At 54.0% G+C, this 20,693-nt stretch overlaps 1 protein-coding gene across 1 annotated transcript; it reads right to left on the reverse strand.

Annotated features, from left to right (window-relative positions):
• Nucleotides 1-14,517: 14,517 nt before the first annotated feature.
• Nucleotides 14,518-20,394, reverse strand: GJB2 (gap junction protein beta 2). The gene is made up of 2 exons (XM_082859609.1): nt 19,555-20,394; nt 14,518-16,608 (listed from the first exon to the last, which is right to left on the reverse strand). Exon 2 carries the CDS (start codon nt 16,584-16,586, stop codon nt 15,906-15,908), a length of 681 nt encoding a protein of 226 aa, XP_082715735.1. The 5' UTR covers nt 16,587-16,608; nt 19,555-20,394; the 3' UTR covers nt 14,518-15,905.
• Between the last annotated feature and the right edge of the window lie 299 nt (nt 20,395-20,693).

Below are 20,693 nucleotides of genomic sequence, written 5' to 3' on the forward strand. Positions count from 1 at the left end.
TTATGATGCTAAGATGTCATTAATCGCAGGACACAGCTCCCTGCTTCAGGGATGTTCAAATGTGAAAGAACTGTTTGTCTTAGAATCTGCACGTTTAAGAATTAACTTAGAAATTAGTTCATTGTTGGGCTTCCCTGGTGGCGCAATGGTTAAGAATCCGCCTGCCAATTCAGGGGACACGGGTTTGAGCCCTAGTCTGGGAAGATCCCACGTACAGAGGAGCAACTAAGCCCATGCGCCACAACTACTGAACCTACACTCTACAGCCCACGAGCCACAACTACTGAGCCTGCGTGCATAGAGCCCGTGCTCCGCAACAAGAGAAGCCCGTGCACTGCAACGAAGAGTAGCCCCCTCTTGCCACAACTAGAGAAAGCCTGCACACAGCAATGAAGACCCAACGCAGCCAAAAAATAATAAATAAAATAAATAAATTTATGAAAAAAAGAAATTAGTTCATTGTTACTCATGGTGAGTGCTTTAAAGAAAAGACCCCACCGTGCTCCAAGAAGGGCCGGCGGATTGCGCGGCCTCCAGGCTGAGGGCCACGGATTTAAGAGTGAGGAAGAGAGACAGATGCTGTCTTGAACGAACAGGGCAGGACTCGAAGGAAGCAGGAGCTCAGAGGAGGGCGTCAATGCGGGTGGGAATCTCCAGGGAGGAACCGAGCTGGAATTTTTTTTTTTTTTTAACATCTTTATTGGAGTATAATTGCTTTACAATGGTGTATTAGTTTCTGCTTTATAACAGTGAATCAGTTATACATATACATATGTTCCCATTTCTCTTCCCTCTTGTGTCTGCCTCCCTCCCCCTCCCTGGGTTGAATGACAGCTGGGAAGAAAGCCCCAGACACGAGGTGTAACAGTGCAATGGCAGAGAGCAAAGGGATGGGCGCAGAGCCCGCCCTAAAGTGTACATGGAATCTCAGGGACGTCCAAAAGAGGTGTAACAGTGCAATGGCAGACAGCAAAGGGATGGGCACAGAGCCCACCCTAAAGCGTACATGGAATCTCAGGAACGTCCAAAACACAGACTTGAAAGGGAAGAACAAAGTCAGAAGACAAACACTTCCCGATTTCAACAGCTATTACAAAGCCACAGTCATCACAACAGTGTGGTACTGGCAAATAGACAGACTGATTGACCAATGGGACAGAAATAGAGCCCAGAAATGGACCCTCGCAAATATGGTCAAATGATTTTTGACAAGGATGCCAAGACCATTCAATGGGGAAAAGACAGTCTCTTTAAACATGGCGCTGGGAAAACTGAATACCCACATGCAAAAGAAGGAAGTTATACCCCTGCCTCACACCATATACAAAAAGTAACTCACATTGCATCCAAGACCTAAACAGAAGACTACAACTGTCACTTTTAGACGAAAACATAGGGCTAAAGCGTCACAGTGTTGGATTCAGCAATTATTTCTTGGCTCTGTGGCTATGATCCCAAAGGTACAGGCCACAAAGAAGAAAAGTAGACAAACTGGATGGCGTGAAAATCAAAACCTTTGTGCGTCCAAGGATGCTACCCACAGCGTAAAAAGACAACCTACAGAATGGGAGAAAACATTTGCAAATCCTATATCTGATACGGAATTAATACCAGAAAGTATAGAGAACTCCTAAAACTTGGCAACAAAAAACTCACCCATTTCAAAAACAGGTGAAGGACTTGAACAGATATTTCTCTAAAGAAATATGCAAGTGGCCAGTGATCACATGAAAACATGCTCAGCTTCACTAATGATTAGGGAAAAGCAAATCAAAACCACAACGGGATATCACCTCACGCTCATTAGGACGGTTACTAACAACAGCAACAAACAGCAAAACCCAGGAAATAACAAGTGCAGGCAAGGGTGGGGGGAAATTGGAGCCCTTGTGCATTGCTGGTGGGAACGCAAAATGGCTCAGCTGCTGTGGAAAACAGCATGGTGGTTCCTCCAAAAACTAAAAAATAAAATTTCCATATGATCCAGCAATCCCACTTCTGGGAATACACCCAAAAGAATTGAGAGCAGGGTCTCAGAGACATATTTGTACACCCATGTTCACAGCAGCATTAGTGACAGTGGCTGTAACGTGGAAGCAACCCAAGAGCTCAGGACAGATGAATGGATTAGCAAGATGTGGTCCATCCACACAATGGAATATTATCAGCCTTAAAAAGGAAGGACATTCTGACACAGGCTGCGTCACGGATGAACTCTGAGAATGTTACGCTAGGTGAAATAAGCCAGACGCTAAAAGACAAATACTGTACAATTCCACTTATATGAGGTCCCTAGATAAGTCAGTTCATACAGACGGAAAGTAGGCTGGTGGGGGCCGGGGGCTGGGGGAGGGGAGAATGGGGAGTTAGTGTTTAATGGGGACAGAACTGCAGTTTGGGAAGATGAAAAGGTTCTGGAGACGGATGGTGGTGATGCCTGCACAACAGCGTGAAGGTGCTTAACGCCACAGAGCTGCGGACTTCAAAACGGTAAATTTTATGTTATGACTATTTACCACAATTAAAAAAAAAAAGCTAATGGGACATATCCACAGCTCCAGGCAGAGACCATTTGGGCTGGAGTGAAGGACTTCGCTAAGGAAGCAATAAGAGATGGGTTTGGAAACAGAGATGGGGACCAGATGTGAAAGGCACACGTTGGATGACAGTTCAGAAGGAGTTTACCTCTCAGGCAGCAGGAGATCCTGGGAGGAGTCTCCCCCGCTCCCCACTGTGCACACGGGCTCCAAAGTGAAGAGACAGGATGAGTTCACCTTCCCAGAAAAGAGCCAGACCTGGAGACCCTAGGGTGGGGCATTTGCAGGAGCTCTGGGGAGGAGCAGAAGGGCTGCCCCACGAACCCAGCATTGCAGGGCGGTCCCGGGGCGCCTGAGGGTGACAAGCACCGTGTGCGAGAGAGCACGGCGCCGGGCGGGGAGTGCCGTGCCTGGGGTGTCCGAGGCCGGGGGGTGCTGGGGGCCTGCAGACAAGGAGGAGCTCTGAGTGGGTGGCAGCAGTGCAAGCTGAGCGTTCCCAGAGCTCTCGGACGCTCCTGGGCACTTGCCAGGTGACGATGGACCCAGGAGGCCGGTAGCCCCGGGGGTTCCGTGTGGGTTACAGCAGGGAACGGCCGCGCAGGATGTCTTCCAGGCTCACAGGTGCAGAATCTCGGTCGGAGAGTGAAGGACGCCCACCTCGCTGAGTCCCAGAGCTGGAAACGGTCCCTGAGTGTCAGCAGGTCAGTGAGAGCTGACCCCCCGTGTCCAGAGCCTGTGGTCGGGGGTCATCTTCCCCTCCCCCTCCCCCAGCCCCTTTACGGTTCTGTCCCCATGCATTTCACTATTCTAGGTGGTCATGGGAATGTTTCTGAATGTCCTCTGAGTTAGAAAATAAAGACTTCACTGAAAAGCTCTCTGCTTGATTCTGTGGCTTTGAACTATAAACCTGTCTCTCAAGGACTTATAGGACTAGCCTGCTTATGACCCTGAGGCCTGAGAGACAGGAGCCTGTCTCCACATCTCTCTGGCCAGGAGTCCTGCAAACAGAGCCAGTTCTGAGCAGAGGAGCCTCTGGGGGAGGTGCAGGGAGCTCCACGCTGGAACAGTTGTGTGGCAGTGGCTGCGAGGGTGGAGGGGGTCCTTAGGGCGACATCCACTCTGTGTGGTCAGGGCGGCCGCAGACCCTCCAGCTGGAGGAGTGTCCTGACGCCAAGATCAGATGCAGAGGAGGACGGGGTCTTCCAGAAATGATGGCTCCGAGGACGTCGAGGGGGCCTTCAGAGGCTGTGGTGATGTCAGAGGGGCTCCGGCTGCAGGCCGCCCACCCAGGGTGGGGCAAAGGCGTGGGGAGCGGGCAGGTCTTGGACACCCTTGGGGGGGCGGGGCTGTCCTTCCCTCTGCTCTTGCTGCCGTGCGTCACTTGGCCCCACGTCTGTTAGCGAGGGTCCACCCGCCTCATCTAGCAAGCTCCCAGGCTCCTGCAGCGTCCCCTCTGCTGTCGAGCATCCCCTGCATCGAGGCAGGACCAACCCGTCCCCCCTTTGTTCTGTGGGTGGAGAGTCAGCAGGCCCTTGGTGCTGAGTGGGGCCAGCGGTGGGCGCTGGGCTCTCGGGGATTTCATTTAATCCAAATCGACGTCGGCACCCTCCGAGCTCCCCGCAAGTTCAGAAGGTGAGGAGAAATAAGACACGGGCCCCAGAAGTGGAAATCAAGCATCAGCTTAATAAAGGCACGGCAAGCGGCTTTCCAATTCTCCTTCCAAAACAGAATCAGCTGCGTGCACACCGCCTGTGGGCTCCCCCGGGTCACAGAGCACAGAGCAGAGCCGGGGACTGAGCCTCGCGGGCCAGCCCCACCGTCCGAGCTCATCCACGCGTGGAGCCCCCTGAAGGAGGGCCTGGGAGGGCACCTTGGGGTGCCGTCCTCCAGGAGCCCTCGGGGGTGCCCCCAGCACAGCTGCCCTCCTGTCTCGTTTTTCACCTGGATGGAGCTTCCCCTGGGCATTTAAGAGGCGGGTCTGTACACGTGGGCACACATGGGAACGGGCCGGGGCAGGGCTGTGGCTCTCGTTCACCGGGGGCGCGGGCGTGCCCCCCAGCCTCAGGCCATGACGGGTCCACGGCTGACGGGTCCTCAGGGCCTCCAGGCCGGCTGCTTGCTGGCTGCCCTGCTCCCCCTGTCAGCTCAGTGCCCGTTGGCTGGTCCCCTCGAGGTGCTGGGCGTGCTTGCCGTCCATCTGCACGGGGCTCCGGACTCTCGGGCGTTCAGCTTCCACGGTCCTATTCCTTTATTCCAGCAGCAAAGTCTGCTTCTTCCTCGGTCGTGGGAGATGAGGCCCTCACACCCCTTCCGAACACCTGTCCTGACCCAGAGAGTAGCACCTGCCGGTGGCCCGGGCCTCCCCCTTGGCCCCACTCCGCCACCGGGATCTGAGGTCAGGCCGCTTCCTCCAGGCAGGAGGCTGCTTCTCTTTGCCTCGGCAGAAGGATCTCAGAATCCAGACACGCCTACTCTCGACCCTGTGATGGTGGGTTCTGAAAGTTCTTCCCTTTCGCGGGGCCTTCAGGTTACTGTTCTCCACCATTTTAAAAACAGAGATGGTGCTTACTCTGAGCGCCAGTGGTTGAAATTCTGGAGATGTTTAAAATAATCTACCAGTGACATGAATGCTTCCTTGGGCAGAGGTTCAGACGGAATGACGCATTTGCAGGTCACAAAAGGCGGAGGTCCTTCAAGTCCCGACGCGGCCCCTGTTCGCTGTCTTGCTCTGGACGGGCCACCTAGTTCTTTGCAGCACTTTGCTCCTCTGCGACGTGGGGTCACCCCCGTGGCAAGGGGGTGAGCGTGTGGCAGCTGCCAGCCCTACCAAGGCCCACGTGCGGCCACAATGCCGGGCTCTTTCTCATAAATGGTCTGGATGCTCAAAAAGTTACTCGAGTGTTGGTAATGATAAGTTGTATAACCACGGGGGAAGCCTGCTAATCTCTCTGAACTTAATTTCTGTATCTGTGAACCTGGAATAATACCAACAAACTCCAAGTGTGGAGTACAGGACTTAAATGAACCCACAGATGTGAAGGCACCAGGAAAAGCTACAAAGCAGCTTACAAACATTGCATATTACTGTTGTTTTTTATTTATTTATTTACTTATTTTTATTTCTGGCTGCATTGGGTCTTCGTTGCTTCGTTGCACAGGCTTTCTCTAATTGTGGCGAGCAGGGGCTACTCTTGGGTGTGGTGAGCGGGCTTCTCATTACGGTGGCTTCTCTTGTTGCAGAGCACGGGCTCTAGGCATGTGGGCTCAGTAGTTGTGGCACGTGGGCTCAGTAGTTGTGGCTCACAGGCTCTAGAGCGCAGGCTCAGTAGTTGTGGCACACGGGCTTAGTTGCTCCATGGCATGTGGGATCTTCCCGGACCAGGGCTCGAACCTGTGTCCCCTGCATTGGCAGGCGGATTCTTAACCTCTGCGCCGCCAGGGAAGTCCCTATTGTTGTTGACGATAAATGTTTAAAGCCTCTGCCGTCTTCCTAGAGGGACCCATCTTCCCACCTGGGAGGCGGCGCAGTTGAGGACGGCCAGCAGAATATCTGGTGTCCTCTATCCAACCGACTTTACGCGCCCTCTGCTTAGATCACACGATCAATTTTACAAGGGCTCGGGGCCAAATTCAGCACTGCTGATGAGCTCACGTTTCTGGAGGTACAGCTTCCCTTCTGTGGAAACAGGCACCAGCGTTTTCAAGGCTTTTGTTTTTCAGACCAAACATGCTTTGGGATCTTTAATGTGAAGAATCCTATGGTTGTGGAAAAGCTCAGGTAGGCACTGTGCTACCATTCATTCTGCTGGACTGGTTTGCACCAGTGATGTCAGCACGAGAAACGCTGAACCGTCTCCGCAAACGTGGGTGGAAAGAGGACGCTTCGGAGCAGGAGGGAGGCCGGGCAGCCTCGGGAAGAAGGCTGGAAAGGAGGCCAGGGCCTCCCCCGCTGGGAGAGCCGTCCATGTCCAGGCCTCGCTGAGAGGAGCCGCTTCCTTGCACCCCGACAGACGCTCTGCTGCCGCCATCTGCGCAGCCTTCAGGAGGGATCTCGGGGCCTGTGTCCTTGGAAAGCCTGGCCTTCGTCCTGGCCCCAAAGTCCCTCTGCACCGCCGTGGGGACACGCTGGCTCGGGGTCTCGCTACACAGAGAGCGTGCGTCCTTCTTCTCTCTGTCTCTCGGTAAGAACATTTAACGGGAGATCTACCCCCTTAACGAACTGTGAGGTGCATGACCCCTTGGGTTGACCTGGGCCTTGCACGAGGGTGTCTGGCCCTTTCCGTCCCTGCAGCCTCCCTTCTGCGGCGCCTGGAGCTCAGAGCTGTCTCCCTGGAGCAGCATTCACGTCCTGTCCCCACACGACAAGCTCCACAGCCGGGCCGGCCCACCTTCCGTCTTCTGTCCCCTCGGGCACCGCTCGCCTTGTTCCTCCACCTGAAACGTCCCCGGACTGTTGCCACTGTCGCGACGTGAACGATCCCCCGTCCTCCTGCAAGGGCACCGTGACTCCTCAGAGCCGTGTTGGGACTGCGCGGGTGAATCCAGAATTATTCTGTGCTCGTCCCTGGGATCAAGTGTTTCCTCCTCGGCCCCTGGGCTTTCCTGCACCTGTAAAAGCAGTGCTGAACGTTTGCCAGTTTCGTCTGTTCCGCTCCTTTCTGGCGGGACCACAGCTCCGCTCTCTGCTCTGACTGTGGTCGTGAACCCCGTGCCGGCGGCGCACTTAGAGCTGGACGGTGACTGGGGAGTTGAGACAGAGAAGTTTAGGACTCACGGGTCCTGGAGGACGAACCGGGGCCGCCCGGGGAGGTCAAGGCAGGTGCAGAGACAGAGAGAAGCAGGACCTGGGCACGTCCTTTATTGGGGTCCAGGGTGGACCGCTCTGGGGTCCCGGAATAAGGTGGGGTCGGTCAGTTCAAACAATAGACTGGGGTTTTGTTCAGCTCCTTGGGGTCTCATCTCAGGGCACACGCAGGGGACATGGGAGAGGTAGGGGGTCAGGGCAGGAGCTCCTGGGGTTTCGGTCCCTGCGGCTCTCATCAAGGCCCTGTGCACACAAGGGGCCAGTGTCCCCCCCGGCCCCCGGCCCCCAGCCGCACAGGACGGCTCCGAGGCAGCGACACATGCAGCCGTTCAGCTCAGCTCTCCACCATCTCCCAGGTGATAAACAAAAGGACCTTCCTGCCCCTGACAAAGCAGAAGGAGCCGCGAAGAAATCACTGTTTAAAAAGGCCAACAAGCACAGAAGTGTCCTTTCCTGTTTCTCGTAAAGACGGTGACTCTGCTGCTGCCGGAGTTTTGCATACGTTTTCAGAAACACAAAAGTGGTCATGATGCTTGAGAACGAAAAGCCCACAAGAATTCTTTTTGTGACTTACCGTGCTGCCGGCTGGGAGCACACTCTGCCCCCGTGTGCTTCTGGATTCAGGGGACGTGAGTACTGTGAAAGCTGCTGCTTCCGTCTGGGGTGGAAGTGAAACCGGGGCACGGTACTGCAGTGGGCGTGAATTCACACCGGCTTCGGAAGAGGAGCTGACCGGGGGCTTGGCGGCAGCTCGGGGACTTAGAGGGACGTGAGCTCTTACGATCTGGCCACGGGAATTTCCTGTTTTCATCACCATTCCTGAACATTCTTTCTATTCGTAATATCCTCCCTGGCACGGGCAACAGAGCACAGCAAGTACTTCCGAGGTGAGGAGAGGTCACTCCTGCATCTGAACTTGACCGGACTTGAGAAGGAGTGTTCCCCACGGGTCAGGAAGGACTGGGTTCCTTGCTCAGACTTGTCTCATTTGCATCATGTTTATGGCTAATCCGGGGAGTTACGTGGGGCGTTACAGCGCTAGTAAACTAGCCTGGAGACGTTCGCAGTGTGTGACATGCGTCTGGGCTCAGAACTCTTCTTAGGGCTTGTGGTCACCATCAGAGACCTTCATGGAGACCATCCACTGTCTCTTGTGTTGAGAAAAGACATCTTAAAAAACTATGGTAGGGCTTCCCTGGTGGCGCAGTGGTTGAGAGTCCGCCTGACGATGCAGGGGACACAGGTTTGTGCCCCGGTCCAGGAAGATCCCACATGCCGCGGAGCGGCTGGGCCCGTGAGCCATGGCCGCTGAGCCTGCGCGTCCAGAGCCTGTGCTCCGCAACGGGAGAGGCCACAGCAGTGAGAGGCCCGCGTACCGCAAAAAAAAAAAAAGAAAAAAAAAAAAAAAAAAAACTATGGTAAAATATACATACCATAAAATTTACCATATTACCATTTTTATGCTCACGCTTTAAAGTGCGTTCACGTTATTGTGCGGCCATCACGACTATCAGCGCCAGAGCTTTTCATCTTCCCAAACTGAAATTCTGTCCGCATTAAACTATTATGCCCCCGCCCCCCGCTCCCGCCAGCCCCTGGCAGCCGCCTTTCTACTTCTGTCTCTGTGAGTCTGACTGCTTTAGGGACCTCATAGAAGTGGAATCACGCCGTATCTGTCCTTTTGTGAATGGCTTGTGTCACTCAGCATAATGTCCTCAAGGTTCATCCATGGTGTAGGCTGTGTCAGAATCTCCTTTTTTTTAGGCTGAATAATATTTCATTGAATATATGAACCACATTTTTTTAATCTGTTCATCTGTTGATGGACACCTGTAACGCTTCCAGTCTTTGGCGTATGTGAGCAATGCTGCTGTGAACGTGGGCAAACAAATACCTGTTTACACTGAGACCTTTTCCTTTTGGAAAAGTCGAGGCAAATGGGAAAACTTCATGCTTTCTTGAGTTCTTGTGACTCACAGTGGCCCTAAACCGACTCTTCAAGTTTTGTAAAGTAGGTATCACAGTTAGAAAAGAGCCTGAAAACTCTGAGTGGAATATATTAGGTGATTTTCTCCCCAGACAACGTAAGGGAATTAAGACCAAATAATACTGAATACTTAAAGAGTTACTGTGTTAATATTAGATGACGGTTTAAAAAGATTTTAAATACGAGACTTCCCTGCCCCACAGATGAGTGATGAATAAGAAATAATCTCACCGTGGCATTCGTGGCCCTGGATGGTAAGATTTCAAAATACAAGCAATGGAAGAGTTAGAGAAGCCCGAGGGAAAACCTAAATCAGGACCTTGTACCTATAACCACGAGATCGTAGAAGTTTGCTAATACTGCTCATAGCCTGTTTATGAGAGGAAATGGTGCATGTTTACATGTGAACTTTTGTTTTTCATTTTTTATGGTTACCCTAAAGAACAACGGCCATGTACCTACAAATTGGAAATACAAACCCCAGAGCAAGGAAGCAACGTGGTTTCCATGAGGGTAGATGCGGCAGGTTCTTAAGGAGGCCGCCTCCACCTGGCGTCCTGCAGTCGCGAGGGAAGCGGGGGTGTAGCGGGGGGGTGCCGCACCCTGCAGTTCCCTTGAGGCAAGCGGAAGCATCGCTTAGGGGTCCCGTCCCCACTGGGCTGCCCAGAAACCCACCGGCCAGTTGTAACAGTGGCAGAAATCGGTCTTGATACGTCATGCAGCTTCTCAAAGAAATGGAAGATCACCAGACTGAACAGCAGCCTCCTTTCCTGGCAAAAGGCTGCCATCTTTCATGGTTCAGTTTGTGTTCCTTTAGTCCCCAAAGAAACGATTTCCGGCCCCCACCTCTTCCTGCGGGACTTGGTGTGCAGGTCACACCCAGCTAGTCGACGTTCTGTTCTGTGAAGTGACCGCCTGGGACACATCTGTCCTGCACACCGTGACCTCTTCTGGGATCATTTTTGCATTCGCCAGGGGCCTGCCGGTTCTCTGCTCGCGAGGACCTCAGCGAGTGTGTCTAGAGTGGATAAAGGAGTGGCAAACACACTCGGATGTTTGTGTAAGACCCTTCACCCAGTTGTCATAATATCCTTACTAGTAAGAAGCAAATGTGCAAACCAGATCCAGCTAAGTACATTTATCCTGAAAACTCCAAACCTACTGGTAAAGGGACTGTGGCAAAGCTCGAAGGAAGTGTCTGGAAGCGTTCCACAGTCAACCTTTTTATCGGCTGCAGTAACTGAAGGCTCAGTAAACTGACAGGTGATGTACAGTTGGAAGGCATTGCTAATAAACTGAATACAGGGCCCAGGAAGGTCTAATGGACCGGAGGGATGCGCCAGGACCAGCAGGATGAAATCCACCCAGGAGAAGGCCAAGTCCTGGATTTAGGCTGGAAAATCCATGCGACACGTGCTACAGAGGAAAGTAGAGGTGTGGGCAGGAGTGGGGGAGGAAGGGGGAGGAAGGGGGGAGGAAGGGGGGAGGAAGGGGGGTCCTCTTTGTGAAAAGCTGGAAACGGTGTCATCGCTCACTAATGAGGCCATGGTTACACGACTAAGGCTAGGCATTCCGCAGAACATTGCACGTCCGTTAAAAAGAACAAGTCAGAGCTATATATACAGACCTGCAGAGAGTTCCGAGGCGCATTACCAAACGAGACGCTATCACAGAGAAAGTGGTGTAAGAATTGCAGGCCAACCAACAGAGTGGTTGTGTGTGTGTGTGCGTGTCTGCCTGTGAGCACCTGCAACGCGGGACTTCTGGGGGGCTCTGCACCGAGACGTTGGTACCTACACTCTGAGCAGGGCTGGAGAGGAGACTTTCACCTTGACTTTATCTATTTCTGTATTTAATCCCAAAGCAAATGTATTTATATAGTAATTCTACAATTACACACATCACGTTGGGGGCCTTTCTGATTGACAATGAGGAAAGGTGATGAGACTGTTAAAAAGCAAACTCGAGATCAGACCCCTTTAGCGATAAGGCCACGTCCCAGGTGGTCGCCGGGCCCGCCTCCCTGCGGAGAGGACAGGGGGGGTCCAGAGGTGCCCCTCCTGCTGGACACTGGCCGGGGCCGGGCTCCACGGTGGAGGCGAGAGTGCGTCTGGCCCTGTTTCTTCTCTGCCTGGACCCAGTGGGTCCGGACCCAGGAGCAGCTTAATAGTGAGTGGACGAATGAATGGCGAACGAGGACCCGTGTCGCTGGAAAATGAAGTTAGGGCTGAACTTGGACGTGTTCTCGTCTATGGAAGGTTCTTGAGTGGCAGACAGACTCCTCCTGGACCAGCAGAGGGCAGAGAAGACAGGGAAGCAGGTGTCCTGCGGCAGATGTCACGCCAGCCCAGAGGCCCCTTCTCGGGCCCCTCACCGCCCCGGCCTTTGTCTCTCACCTGCGGCTCTTCCCTCACCCGACCTGCAGGTGTCCTGGTGGCCGCACTGCCTGGGCCCCGACACCTCCTACTTCCCGTTGATTTTATTTTTCTCCACTGCACTCGTCTTCGGGGGATTTGTTTGTGTTTTGTTCGTTCGCAGCCCTGCTGCTCAACAGCTCCTGGCGCTCGGCTGGCACTCGGTAAATACTGGCTGAGTAAATAAATACTTAGCGGGGGGCAGGAGCGGAACCGGTGTCTCCGGAGGCGGGATCCCTCAGCCGTGCCCGCGCTGGGGAAGGGCCGCCAGCTTCAGGAATTAAGCCCTGGGGGTTCCGGAATCCCGCCCACATCCCCTGCGCCCCTGCCCTGAGCTGCTCCCACCATCCCGAGGCCTCGGCTACAACTCTGGAGCGTTTCTGGGCGGCTTCGATGACGTCCTGTGTGTAAAGTACTTGGTAATGTGGGCGGAAGGTGTGTGGCGACCCTAAGGGGATGAATCAGAGCTTGCTTTCTTACGCGTGATCTTTCTCCAGTTACAAACGGGGCTGCCCTTTTGTCCCATCGCCCCTCTGCCTTTCCTCCCCCTCCTCAGGGGTGTCTCAGTCCCCTGGCCCAGCCCAACTGGACTTATTTCAGGCTTTGAGGAAACGGGCATTTCCCCAGGCTTCCCGTGTGTCGAGCTTTGCGAGGGTCCTTCCTGTCTAGAGCCCCATCTATCCACTGTGCAGCTTGGGATACGTCCAGTGGAAAAGCTCAATGGTATTCCGCTTTGTGCTTTCCTGCGCGGAGAGGTTTACGTAAATTACCTTATTTTTGTTTTTGAAGTTCTGAATTTTATTTATTTTTTATACAGCAGGTTCTTATTAGTTATCTATTTTATACATATTCGTGTAGATATGTCAATCTCAATCTCCCAATTCATCCCACCACCACTTTCCCCCCTTGGCGTCCATACATTTGTTCTCTCCATCTGTGCCTCTCTTTCTGCCCTGCAAACCGGTTCATCTGTACCATTTTTCTAGTTTCCACATATATGCGTTAACATGCGATAGTTGTTTTTCTCTTTCTGACTTACTTCGCAGTTGGATTGCCATTAACCTCGGGGAGTATTCGGCAGGCCCTTTAAGATGAGGAAACAGGTCTGGAGAAGCAGGTGAGCCCCTGTGTACCCACGGTGACCCCTCGGCGCCCTGCCTGCGCCCCGGCCCACGCCCAAGGTCAATGACCCCGTGAGGGGCAGCTCAGCCTCGGCCACCCCGAGAACCACACCTCTGTCCTCCTGATTCAACCCGGATCCACCTGCCAAGAGCCTCACACGTACGGAAGAGGTGAGACCAGGATTGCTAGTGTCCTAATAAGCCTCGAACAAGGAAGAATTAGCAGCTGGGCTGTTCCCACTGCCTCTTAAGGTCCCAGAGGTCATGCTGGCACCTGGCCAGCGCCGAGGCCCTCCCGAGGCTGGCCTGTGAGGCCACAGGCTTGTTGTGGCCAACCTGACACAGAGAACTTTGGTGGAATCGTTAAAAATAAAACAGGGACTTCCCTGGCAGTCCAGCGGTCAGGACTCGCGCTTCCACTTCAGGCACCTGGGTTCTATCCCTGGTCGGGGAACTAAGATCCCGCAAGCCGCACGGCGCGACCCAAAGCAAAACAAGACAAAACGGAGCTTTTTCTTACCTACTACAAACTGTAAGTGGATGGTCTGAGATATAGACTCAGGACGATCACTTCCAGGGTTCAAGCTCTAATTTTCAGGCATGTGGCCAAGCCTGTCTGTAAGTTCTTAAAAGTGGTCAGCAGTCATCTGTGATTATTTCAGTCTAGTCTTTTAATACCCGAGAGTAACAATCTTCATAGCTTGTAAGTGAGCGCATCTATTTAAAAAGTCACGTGCTCCCGTGACGGGCTGTGTGTAGGGCACCCTGGAAGGTGGCCGGGGACCATTTCTCATCCTTTCTCTATCACCTGGAGGAAAGTTGACTGCTTTTTGTCCTTTTAAATCCATCTAAGGACTTCCCTGGCGGCCCAGTGGTTAGGACGCCGTGCTCTCACTGCCGAGGGCACGGGTTCGATCCCTAGTTGGGGAACTGAGATCCCACCAGCTGCGCAGTGCAGCCAAAAAAAAAAAAAATCATCTAAAAGGCGTGTGGCTCCTCATAAAAGCACTCGTAGTTACTGATGTGTACAGTGCTTTCAGGCCCCTGGATGAAGGCTCAGACCACGGACCTGTTGCTGGCTGTCCCGGGAGGGTGCCGGGGCCAGCAAGCCACACACAGGGATGGGAAAGGGCTCCCGGAACAGAAAACAGTTTATGAGACCAGTTGTGGTTATATACAAACGTGCATTTGTATGAAATCCTGTAGAAAACCCCATAGAAAAGACACCTGACAGAATTTTTCTCATGCCTCAGCCAACCTTGACCGTGAATAACATTTGAAAGTGTTTAAATAATTCTTCTAGGAGCCAGACTGGTCATGTGACCGCAACTCAGCATCCTCCAAGCAGCGAAGGCAATCCATACCCCACACTGTGCGTGTTCCTCAGAAACCCTTTAGCGGTGAGCGTGGGGCGGGGTAGGAATCATCCTTCTTTCTCCCTTCCCTGTCAGTCTTTCTGGTGACAGGTTTTTCTGTAACTGGCGTGGAAGAATCCCAGAATCGCGGACAGACACCGTGGTAACTTACCCATTTAGTGTTTGAAATATAAAATATTAACATACTTTTACAAAACTGGATATAGGTGAAATTAAAAGCTGCTATTCGATTAAAAATTGTAATAGATTTTAAATAACTATTATGTGAATTAATTATATTTTAATATTTAAATGACTTGAGATATGACAAAATTATTTTAGTTACAAGTATGTAATTAAAGCTATTATTTATTATTACAAAATGTTTTTATAATGCTATTCTTGGCAACAGGAAAATCTTTACTCTCATCGAAGTATGTTGAGTACCATTTTTTGGAAACCATGTCAAGCATCATGATAATATTAGGATTCAGTTTGTCTTATAGAACTGCTAAATAGTTATCTAAACCCTAGTTTGTATTTTTAAGAAGTGTCTATTAATTCTGTTTTCACTTAAAAAACCTGGATGCTGAAAAGGGAAGCAAACAAACCTTTGAAGTAGATGAAACTCATTTTTAATTGTCAGAATTTAGGGTCTAGTCTCTCCCTGTTCTTTAGAAACAGTAGCTACCCCCCCGCAATTTTTCCATTTTGTTCTGCACCATTAAATTGTACTGTGGCAATAAAATACTCCCAAGCAATCTCTTTCAGTCAGTATTCTTCCCGTGGACCATGGGAGTGGAAAAGGCAACGTCGTAGGGGAGCTGAGGGTGTCTTGAGGCAACCCACCATCGGTAGTAGCTGGTGGTACATGCAATCTGTATTTCTCATACAAAATCACATCTAAGCTTTTGAAATGAGGCCGTTTGCTATTAAAAGCCATCACTAAGGACTTCTAGCTTGTTTCACTTGAGAGCTGAAATGCTTCCAGGTAGCACACGCCACAATTCATGCAACGGACAGCCTCTTGGTGGCGCTGCAAACCATTCATACCTGAAAGGCCATATTTAAATTCACTGAGAGCATCTAATGATACACCGTTTACATGTCATAATCTGAGCCTTCGAAATTAGAGGAACGTATAATGAATGGTTCCTTGTAGATCAAAAGAACATATCTTATTTAAAATTTTCACTTAAAAAAGTATAACAGAGTTTGAAGCATTAGGTAACCTTGTCCATTGTTAAAGACTAAAGCGTCAAAGCAAATAAAAAACCCAGTATTCTCATGTTTACCTTTAATTCAAGGGAACTGGCACAGGTAGCCCTAAGGGGATCAACCAGACCTTCTCAGCATCGTCTTCAGGCCCTGGCGTTTCTCTCCTTTCCTCAAAGAAAGGAAGACAAACGCCATATCCTTTGTCTGAAATAGGGAAGTACTGTTGGCACTGTCACCCCCGCTGGCTCGGGCCTCACCGGACCGATTTCGGAGAGCAGCAGAGGCTCGGACACTCGCAGGAGTGCAGCCTCTGGGGGCATCTGGGGTCGCACGTGAGATCTACAGGGGGTCAAAGGTGGCCTTGAAGACGAGACGCTGGACCTGGGTGGCGCGGGTGACCGTGCCCCACAGCTGAGCACTGATTGCCCCATCCTCTCACGCTCTCTTGTATCTAAAGCTGGCTACTGTGTTACACTGGTTTTTTGGACTTTCCGGAACAATATCTAATCATCAAGTAACACAATTCGGTGACATTAAGCAGGATGCAAATTCCAGACACGGCGATCATGAAAACCGTGAAGACGGTCTTCTCTGTTGGCCTGGACACGAAGCAGTCCACCGTGTTAGGGCAGGGCCACGCGTTGCATTTCACCAGGCGCTGCATGGCGAAGCCGTCGTACATGACGTAGAAGACGTACATGAAGGCGGCCTCGAAGATGACCCGGAAGAAGATGCTGCCCGTGTAGGTCCACCACAGCGACCCTTCGATTCGGACCTTCTGGCTTTTGATCTCTTCGATGTCCTTATATTCACTCTTTATCTCTCCCTTCATGAATTTCCTTTTCTTCTCGTGTCTGTAGTGGGCCACGTGCATGGCCACCAGCAGGGCCGGCGTGGACACGAAGATGAGCTGTAGCGCCCAGAGCCGGATGTGGGACACGGGGAAGTAGTGGTCGTAGCACACGTTCTTGCACCCGGGCTGCAGCGTGTTGCACACGAAGTCGGCCTGCTCATCGCCCCACACCTCCTTCGCGGCCACCACCAGGATCATGACGCGGAAGATGAAGATGACAGTGAGCCAGATCTTCCCGATGCTGGTGGAGTGTTTGTTCACGCCCCCCAAGATCGTCTGCAACGTGCCCCAGTCCATCTTCTCGTCCGGTCAGTTTGCGCTGGAAAAGACAAAGTGACACAACATGGAGGGGACCGGGCAGGACCGGCTCGTGGGGGGCTTGCTGGGTCCGGGCAAGTGAGCGCCCAGAGATCCCTTCCCGAACAAATGCCGGCTCTCACACTACCTCACCCAACAAGAGGAAAACAAACCAACCTCTTCTGCCATAGGGCTAGCCGCGTAGTGCGCAGAACACCTGGAACGCGTTCTCTAGTAAAGAGGGGTATATCCAGCTGAGTAGCGCACCCAGTCCGTAGCACACGATCAACACGTGGGGTGGGGCACCCCGGCAAACGTGCGCGCCGACACAGGGCCCTGCTGGAGGCGCTGACTGAACCCCTGCGCGGGTCCCCCCAACCCTCCAACGGCATGCAGCCCTCCCAAGTGCTTGTTCTGGACGGTACCCTGGCCTCGTGCCAGCCGGGGATGACCTCGACGTCGCCTTCAAGGCCGAGAGGCCAAGTCTCACGGCAGCACCTCCTTCCTTCACTTATCTCAATTCACTTTCATGGATGTGGATGCAGCAGTGAAATGATTGTCCCCAATGGTAAAATCCATGTTTAATGTTTCCCAAAGGGCTTCACTTCCTGTCTCTATATGAAAAGGGGCAGGTTAGAAATGGTCCTTCCATGGAGAAAAGCCCCTGTGTGCGTGGGTTTTTGTGACTGTTCTGTGTATAGATTGGGGTCCTTGCTGTCCTGTTGGGACTGACCGATCGGTTAGTACTCAGGTTTGGAAAGTGTTGCGACGGTGCATTTTTATCATGGACTATGGTGTTTAGAAGTGTTTCTAAAGGGGTGCATTGTAAAAAAAAAAAAATGACAACGTTTAACTCGGTGATTCCCCAGGACTGGCCCTACCGGGCACCCTCACGGTACTGAAGGTCAGTACCGACACTGCTGGGTGATGTGCTGCCTACTGAAGGGACCTGGGAAGCCTGTGCGCTCACCTTCCACCAGCCAGTGGCCTCTTCATCCCAGGGTATAAACAGTCTTCACATACTTAAGAGTCACACCTGTCTGTCTCAATCAAGCCTCTTTTAAACAAGACCCCACCCTCCACAATCTGATGAGTAATGTGTCCACTCCTTCCAAACTGGTTCTCAGTCCTCCAGCTTCTCTTACTTAAAAGCTTGGTGCTCTCCTTATTCTAAGCAAGTCGGGTCCTGTCTCCCGATGGGCTTCCTGAGCAGGTTGGGGAGAGTCTGATCACCCTGCTGCCTCTGGGGCGCTGCTGGGGGCACCGAGGTCTGGCTGAAACCATCCAAGGCCACCTCGTTCAGAGGCCACAGCAGAGACATGAGAAGGGTCAGGGCAGGAGAGCTACGAGCGTTGAGACATCCTCGTGAAACGCTCAGCCAGCTCAGCTCGAAAGAGAGAAACATCCCTGGGAAAAGGTCTGCTCTGGGCTCAGCCCTGACCCTTAAATACAGACGGTCCGGGAGGGCTTAGGTTCTGCACCTGGTCCGTCCTGCCCTAGCAGTGTACTCAAAGCTCTTGTGAAATCAGACCCTCCAGTTCTTCGCTGGCCCTTACTAAGTGGAAACAGGACACTCACAGAAACAGACCGTCTGGCGTGTATCAGTACATCTGGCTAAAAATCTGGAATGAGGCCAGCGCCCAGTGCAGGACCCACACCCCTCAAACCAGTCCAGTCAGCAGCGGCTGCGAAGAAGACAGTTCCAAGTAAACCCTATACTCTTGTTGTTGTTTAAAGCGCCTGGTTGGGCTGCAGCTACCTGTTCTAAAGATCGTTTAGAAAGAGGAGCAAATTAAAGTTGGATCTCGATGGGCTAGGGAGAGGCGGACCGACCCAGCGGGATGAAACTGCTCTCCACAGTGAGCAGCGGGGTGCTGGCCCCCGCCCTTCCTGGCCGGCCCACACCTGCGGGGGTGGGGTCGGGGGCGGAGGAGCTGTTTTGTCCTGTCGGGAGGCTGCTGGGTGAAGTACTAGCTTCCAGAAGGGGCAAAAGGGATCCCTTACTCCTTAGCTTCGCAGTCCTTACTTCTGCTGATGGTGGCCCTTTGGCCCACAGGCCCCCCCCCCGTCCCCCCCGTGTCTGTAATTGTGACTGGCCGCACACTACTTCCGACCCCGACTCAAAGGGCAAATGGGGACACGGCTGTCGCCACACATCTCGAGAGAGTCCCGGGGGACGGCCGCAGGGGCCAGCTCTCAGGAAGCAGGAGGACGGGTTAGGCTTCTTCCCTGTCCGGTAGGGGACGTTCAGGGCCGACGCAGCCGGCCCTAAAGCACGGCTCCCCGGTTTGGGACCAGCGCCCCGAAAGCCGCCCCCCACCCCGACTGCACCGCCTCCTGGAAACGCCGCTCTCGAATTTGCAGGAGAAAAACAGGCAACCACAGCGCGGACTCGATCCGGCTGTGCGGGGCGGCAAAGCGGCGCCAGGAGGCAAAGGTCAGTTTCCTCCAGGTTAAGCTTCCGCATGACCCACGGGATGGACTTTCCTCTCTGAGCGAACCCTTCGGCCAGGTCGAGGCTCCTGGTGGACAGGCTCCTGGTGGACAGGCTCCTGGTGGCGGCAGGCGAAGCGCGCCGGTGTCTGTGCCAGGCTTTCCCCGGAGGAACCAGGCCGACTGCCAGGCGGCTCGGGGGCCGCGCACCTGTCCGGCCCTCCTTCCCCGCGCGGCCCCGGCTCCGGGCCAGTACGCGCGCTGCGCACCGCGGGGTCGGCCGGGTCCAACCCCAGACTCGGCCCGAGGAGCTGCTGGCCAGGGACTCGCGATCGCCACCCTCCCTGCACCCCAGCGCCGCTGTCGCCACTGCCCGGGACCCGGCGGCGCGGGGCCTCGGTGCGCGCCGGATCCAGCCCGGGGTACCCGGGTCCCTCCCCGAGGGTCCCACAGCCCCAGGCCTCCTGGGGTCTCTCCCCGCCGGGTCCGCAGCCCCCAGCCGTCCCGAGGAGCCGAGAGTGGGAGCCGGCCTTACCGACTGGAGCGGGGCGCACGGGCGGGGCGGACTCCCCGGGGTCTCGCGGAGCGCTCGGCGGGGCCGGAGCGGCGGCGGCGGCGAGGGGGCGCGGGGGGGCGGCGGAGGCCGCTATCTGCTCGGTGTCGGGAGAGCTCGGCGCGCCGGGCGCTCGGGCCTTGGACACCTGTGCGCTCGTCGGCGCCTTTTAACCGCGCCCGGCACCCCGCCTCTTCCCCGGAGCTGCTGAGAAAGTCCGGGAGGGGGCGGCTCCTCGGCGTCCGGCCGCCCCCAGCGCCGCGGGCGGGGCGCACCAGCCCCGGGTCCTCAGCGCTTCCCCGTGTCCCCGAGTCCCCCGAGCACCCCGGATCCCCGCGCCCCCAGGCCCCCGGCCGCCCGGGTCCGAGCGGGGCGACGCTGAGCCTCGGCTCCCTGCGATTTGGGGGAGAGGGTGAGGTTAAAGGATCGTTGTCGTTGCTGTTATTGTTATTTCTACGTGGACCGGTTCAAGAGCACAGTCGTAGTCAAAGCTCCGGTTTCATTTTTATTTAAAAATTTTTTTTATTTGAAGAGTAAGTTCAGGCTGGAGGTCCGGTTCCCCGCGAGGCTCCCCCCGGGCAGCGCGGTTGCCCTGGGCCGGTTCCCTCCTGGGAATGTGGGTTCACGGTGGGCGGGGGGGGGCACCGCCGGGCTTGCACTGCCGGGCTTGGCCAAGGGCCTGCTTCTTTCTCCCCCAAACCTCGCAGGCAAACTTAACGAATGTCTCCTTGAGTTCCTGTTTGATTCGATCACTTTCCACTACGTGCCAAGGGCCGGAGTTGGACGTGGTGAGGACACAAGGCCAGCGCCAGGGACCCTGCACGCGGGCCCAGCCCTGCGCCCCATCAGAGGGTGCCCCCGGACCCTGCCCACGTCCTCCTACTCCCACGGCTGAGAAATAGCAAGAAGGTCCTCAGTTCGGGGTGGGGAGCCCCCCCTGAATGAAGTCTACCGACCCCTTCCCCTGCACACACGTCTCGGAGGGGCGCGCTGGTGGGATTTCTGGAGAGGCTCCCTGGGAAGCTCGGTTCCTCTCCCGGAAGCTTGAGCTCGGATTACAAGGTTTCATTGTTCACATGTGGCTGGGTATTTTGACATTCACAAAGCAAGTGGATGGAGAA

Source organism: Leucopleurus acutus (assembly GCF_964270905.1).
Source record: "Leucopleurus acutus genome assembly, chromosome: 18".
In the NCBI taxonomy this organism is placed as follows: domain Eukaryota; kingdom Metazoa; phylum Chordata; class Mammalia; order Artiodactyla; family Delphinidae; genus Leucopleurus; species Leucopleurus acutus.

Bases quoted from the DNA above. Each gene is read 5' to 3' on its own strand.
- GJB2 (XM_082859609.1), bottom strand. From the start codon at position 16,586: ATGGACTGGGGCACGTTGCAGACGATCTTGGGGGGCGTGAACAAACAC.